The following is a 6,000-nucleotide window of genomic DNA, read 5'->3' as shown; positions in this document are numbered from 1 at the left end:
GAGCACCAACTGCTCTTCTGAAGGTCCTGAGTACAAATCCCAGCAACCATGTGGTGGGTCACAACCATCCATAATGAGATCTGACGTCCTCTTCTGGTGCATCTGAAGACAGCTACAGTGTACTTAGATATAATAATAAATAAATCTTTAAAAAATTAAAAAAAAACCTGACTATCCCTGAGCAGGTAGTCCTGGATTGTATCAGAAAGCAGGCTGAGCAAACCATCAGGAGCAAGCCAGTAAGCAGCATTGCTCCATGGCCTCCTTTCCGATCCAACCTCCAGGTTCCTGACTTGGCTTTCTTTAATGATGGATTATGATCAGACATGAAGTCAAAACCCTTTGCTTCCCTAGTTCCTTTTGGTAATGGCTTCTACCACAGCAACAGAAGGAATAAGTCAATATACACGAGAAACACTAATAGTGCTTGTTAGCTCTCATGATTATATTCCGTCCACTGCACTTAAGCATAGTAATCAATCAAGATTATCTCAAGTACTAGGGGATATATCAGAGAAAACATTCCCAGCCACAGAAATAGAGCACAGCTACAGCCAGTGCAAAATAGACCACAGAGCAGTAGAGTGGGGGCTATTGTAAACTCATAACTGGTCAACATGCTGAGAATAAGATTATTGAAAAATGAGCCCTATGTGACACCTATACATCTAAGGGTATATAAAGAGATATCTATAAGGCGAAAGGAATAATATGGAAGAGCAGAGGAAGGAATATAACTTGGAGGAAGGAGTGGACTGTTGTGGAATGTTTTCTACCATATAAGACAAAGCTTTGTCACTTGAATTGTAAGCAGCTGCTAAGCAGAAGCCTTGCACAGGACTAGGGCTGTCAGTATTCTGTCATGGAGAGAGGAAGGGACCACAAGGTCTTACTGCTCACTAAGGATATGAATGCAGCTGATGGTTGCTGGGGAGAAAGAAATATTTTCTTCAGTGGTAAGGTACCAGTGGTATCCACTGGTAAGGTGCTCATGTTCCAGTAAATGACCTCTCTTCCATGCTTCTGTAAGCAGCCCTAATTAAACTCAGTGGCTAAGAAAGAAAGAAATGAGCCGGGCGTGGTGGCACGTGCCTTTAATCCCAGCACTTGGGAGGCAGAGGCAGACGAATTTCTGAGTTCAAGGTCAGCCTGGTCTACAGAGTGAGTTCCAGGACAGCTAGGACTACACAGAGAAACCCTGCCTTGAAAAACCAAAACAAAAAGAAAAAAAAAGAAAGAAAGAAACGACAATAATGGAAGAGAGACTGATTGGGAAGAAGAAGATTAGCAGGAGTGGGAAAGGGGTAATAAAGAGTTATTAGGGGAGTAAATGTGATCAAAGTGTGTTATATACATGTGTGAGAATATCATAATGAAACACATTATCATGTATACTCAGTATATGCTCATAAGAAGTAGCTCATGAAAATGATTGAAAACTTTCTCATTGAACTTCTCAGGAACACTGAATTGTACCTTTTCTGCTTATTTTAATTAAGTATTTTGTGTTTAAACTGTGCCCTTGAGGACAGGCGCTTACCAAATTCATATTTCAGATATAATGTTGGTAAATAACCAGGGAAATGACCACTTATAAATTGCTGAATGATAGTCAAAAGGAAAGTAACTTTCTGAACTCTGCACCTTATCAGCACCACCACCACGACCACGACCACCACCACCACGACCATCACCACCATGACCACCCCATGACCACCCCGTACCCCCTACCAATAATAATGTCAAGCAACAAAATTGCCAAGATAAATCACTTTTATCTCTACAGGAAAGGGAGATCTAAAAAATATATAAATTACATTAGTAACACAACATAAGAAAAAACAAGGGGAACAAACAACAGAGAAATCTGGATGAGGCTACTCTAACCTATTTATAAAAAGGCCCTGCATCAGAAATCACAATCCTACCCACTTCTAAAAATATATTTAGACATGTACAGAAGCGGTGGGTTTGTTTTTAAATTGTTTGCTTTTTTGTAAAAATATATTAAAGGTGAATAGAAATCCTCTCTGCCCTCTTGTCCTGCCCCAACTCTCCACTGGGGATTGCAGATCAGAGGTAACTATCTCACCATGTTCTAAACCTTGGTTATTCCCAACTCCTCTCCACCTCACTTCACTTAGAACCTGAAACATAAAAACAAAACAAAACAACAACAACAGCAACAACAACAACAACAACAACAACACACTAGCTTCTTTGGAAAAGCATAACTTTGAGGGTAAACTTGCTTTTCATTGGAAACAACACAAAATAACAGGAGACTCTGAGAACCCAACTAAACTAAACAAACCCCATTAGAGGCTGGGTTTCAGCTCCACAGAACCTTCTAACAAAGAAACAGAGGGAAAAGAGGCCTGGAATGGGTGGGGCGAGGGTGCTAGCAATTAGCTGCCTTTGAAAGATCAAGAGGGAGTTTTAATAGGTGAAAGGGCTAGGGACCTGTTTTTGGTGACAACAGTCAGCCTTTAGTCAGGAAGTTGCCCATACAGGGTTAGAAGCTTCTCCTGTTTTCCCCTTACTTCCCTACTGCTGCCTTGAAATCTCCAAGATAAGCAAAGCTGAGTAGAAAGGAGGGGAATAGGGACCTCACGTGCTAAAGGGGAGGTAGCCAGGCCTTTTGCCTTTGGTGTGACTAAAGGAGGACTGCTTGGCCCCTGGGGGTCCCCAAGGTAAAAAAAAAGCAAATATGCTAAAGTATCTCCCATCCCAACAAGGATGGAGGTGATATATCTATAGAAAAAAAGAAAGATAAGCCACAAACATAAAAGATAACAGAGGCCTCACAAATTCCCTGTGGTCTGCATCATAGCTGTTAAATTCCCCAGAAGCACTAGGCAAGCTGGGATGAGGACTAGTGGAAAGTAGAGGACACTCCCACTTGGGCAGTGCCAAAATGGGTTGTTCAGAAGGGGCAGTCTCCATCAAGCCCAGATTGCCAGTAAGGCAAGACAAGAGGGAGGTGGGGACACTGTCTGGAAAATAGTGACAATCACAAAGGAAAGCAGAGAAAAGCGGATCAAAATATCTGCTACTTCACATATGGGCATTGTTTCTAACTTCAGACTTGAATAGCCTATCTGCACTATGCTTGAATAGTTGGCCTGTGGTCTGGAAGTGGAAAGTCCCAGGGGTGAAGATCTTAGTCCTGAAATCTTCTTTAGACTAAGCTTAGATGGGGAAAGAAACATGGAAGTTCCTGATAATAACCCTGCAGGGTTATCTCACCACACCCTCTTCAGAAGGTCCAGGCTGTGCTGTGTGATAGATGGGGTGGCAGGGGCCATAGTTCTCAATGTGGCAGGTACTTCAGATTTCTAGGAGGTGAATTTGTAGCTGCTTGAACCCAATTATAGCTATGGGGATAATGTTCTACAGGGCCTCAAAAATATAGGCAAATTCCTGAAGATCATCATAGGGGTTTCATGTGCAGTCAGATAAAAGTAGTTTCCTCTGGTGGGCTAAGCAACAACCATGGTCAAAGGCTTGGGTATCTGTCCTTTTTCTCACCTCGAAAAGTAAAAGGAATCTCCTCCCCGCTCCCCCAAAGACAGATAAAGTCAGCTTTTCTAGGCCAGCTCTGGAGTTGCCCCATAATAGGGTCATAAAGACCCTCTTCATTTTGTCATGAAAAAGAGGTAAAAGGAGATAAAAACCACAACCTTCTATCAGGAACAAGACTGAAGGTAGGGTATATCCATCAGTTGTGAGGAAGGGGTAGGAATGGGTGGAGGTGGGCAGGCTTAGAGACAGGGCTGGAGGTGCAGAAAATGTTGAGCACTGGGCCTCTCACTCCATGGCTGAGGAAACTGACAGGCCCAGACTCCCTTTATGTTGCTCCTCATCATTCCTTCCATATAGAGGAGCAGTGGAAAAGAATAAAGACAAGGTGTAAGTGAAATATGTGGGTGGAACAGGAAAAGGTTCTTGTCAGTTGGAAACCTCTCCCATTTACCTGCTATTTATGGATATGGAAAAAGAAGGTAGGATACTCATAGGGGAAGTGGGATAGGGAGTCGGAGATAGTCCATGCCTTTGGTCAGTCCCAAGAAAGCAGGACAATGCACCTTGTCCGGGGCTCATAGGATCCAGGAATGCCCCGAGTTCACGACGAAGAAGGCAATGGGGGTGAAGGGATGAAGGAATAGGATATGATGGGGCTCGTCTCACAGAAGTAACTTGCCATTTCTGTGGATTTTCAGGATGCGGCCGAGTCTCTGCTTTGCTGTGGCCAGGCCCTTTTTAGGACGCTTTCCTGTAAGGAAGGGCCAAAATAAGCAGAGGCTTTATGAGCAACTTTAACACCATACCACACCTCCATGCTTTGTTTTTCTCTCTCAACAAAGCTCTTCATCCTTACACCATATCAGGCAAGGAATCCTCCTTAACCATTTCTATTCAGTGCCACATGCTTGGCTACTCCTTCTCTGATTGCTGCAGCAGTCATAGTCACTATAGTTCTAGTTTTCTGGCTGTTTCCCATCACTTACTTTGGGTTCAATCACTTTCCTTAGAAAATTTTTTAAGGAGGTCAATATGCTTCTATGCCATTCATGTTATCCTGATCAGTAGGGTTAGTGACTATAGTTCCATGTCCCTGAGGATGTCATGCTCAGGGCCTTCTTTCATTAAAAACCCTCATTCTAGTCAATCCTAAACATCACACCAAGCTCAGTATCCTTGAAGTACATCCATCCACTATGGATTGGGTTCTGGCCAATGGGAGGAAAAGAAGGGCTTGAATTTTCTCTCTCATGCATCTTTCTGTCTTGTGACATCAAATCACTTCTCATATCCTACTACTCTTCCCATTTACCATCTCTTCATTACTTAGTCCTTTCTGAATGGATGTATAGACTACTTACTTCTAGTCCATCCTCCACTATGACCACCGGAAGAATCTTTCAAAGCTAAATGTAGTATTACTTCTATTTAAATTCAGTTAATTGCCTCTTCATGGCCTATTGAGCTGTAGGTATTGGAAGGCCAATATCCAAGTACCTGAAGTTTGGCTTCTTGGTATTCTCATCTACTACAGCACTTAAGATTTAGACCAAGGAGCTTTTAAGAGCTCTCATTTTAATCTCCATTTGGGTCATGTACCTTGTCCTGCCTGACTGCTCTGGGAACCAACTGAAGGGCGCCGCTGGGTGAGGAAGACTCCAGGGGCCATGGGTGTGGTGCTGCGATTTGCCTGAGCCATGCCAAAGGCATTGGGGCGAGCAGTGTACTCATGGTCAGCAAGACTTCCTGACAGAGCCTCTTGTTTAGGCTCAGGAGGTGGCTGGGGTGAGGAGGAGGTGACAGGCTGAGGTGTTGTAGCCACTGTTGGTGCAGGCATTGTCATGATGGCATTGGGATCTTGAGGGCGAGGCTGTTCTACCTCCTTCAGCAAAGGCTTCTTCTTGATATATTTCTTCTTTTGGGCCTTTTGCAGCTCCTGAAATATAAGCCAAATTGGTAGAGATATTAAAGAGTAAAAAAAGAAAAAGAAAATTTCCCAGAAAGTAATAAGACAATGGTCAATGTTTCTGCATCCTGCCCTTTTCCCCCATTCTTTCTAAGTCTACCTTTTATGGACACACAATACAGGCCTTCCAACGTCTACGGTGATTTCTTTGACATCATTCATCCATAGCTCATCACCTACCACTTAATAGTAAAATGTCAAGTGTAAATGATTTTGAAAACTTGGTTTCTGGTGAACTATGGGCATTCCTAATAACTAATTTACACCAGCAGCTTAGGTACATTATTTACTATATTCTTATAAAAGTCCTATGTGTGTTGGGGGGAAACCTCTTCATTTTACAAATAACAAAACAAAAGTGCAAGGATAATAAGTAATTTAAACACATATCCTCATGGAAAAGTAGTCAGATCTAGTATCTAACCATCTTACAAATCTTCTCAAAATGAATTGAGAGTAATATGTTAGCTTTGGAATATGGTAAATGTGAGTTCAAACCCAGGTTTCTA

At 42.6% G+C, this 6,000-nt stretch overlaps 1 protein-coding gene across 5 annotated transcripts in view; it reads right to left on the bottom strand.

The window, feature by feature from the left end:
* Nucleotides 1-1,755: 1,755 nt before the first annotated feature.
* The window catches only part of Phf8 (PHD finger protein 8), a 109,973-nt gene continuing 105,728 nt past the window's right edge, over nt 1,756-6,000 (bottom strand). For all 5 annotated transcript variants that reach the window (XM_021187339.1, XM_029534136.1, XM_029534134.1 and 2 more), the window contains 2 exons: nt 5,125-5,461; nt 1,756-4,276 (listed from right to left, as the gene is read on the bottom strand). In XM_021187339.1, coding sequence (XP_021042998.1) covers nt 4,188-4,276; nt 5,125-5,461 — 426 coding nt within the window. In that variant the 3' untranslated portion in view covers nt 1,756-4,187. The remainder of the gene's footprint in view (nt 4,277-5,124; nt 5,462-6,000) is intronic.

This window comes from Mus pahari, chromosome X (assembly GCF_900095145.1).
Source record: "Mus pahari chromosome X, PAHARI_EIJ_v1.1, whole genome shotgun sequence".
Lineage (NCBI taxonomy): Eukaryota > Metazoa > Chordata > Mammalia > Rodentia > Muridae > Mus > Mus pahari.
Note: the sequence above shows the minus strand (reverse complement) of the source record. Positions and strands in the feature narration are given on the sequence as shown.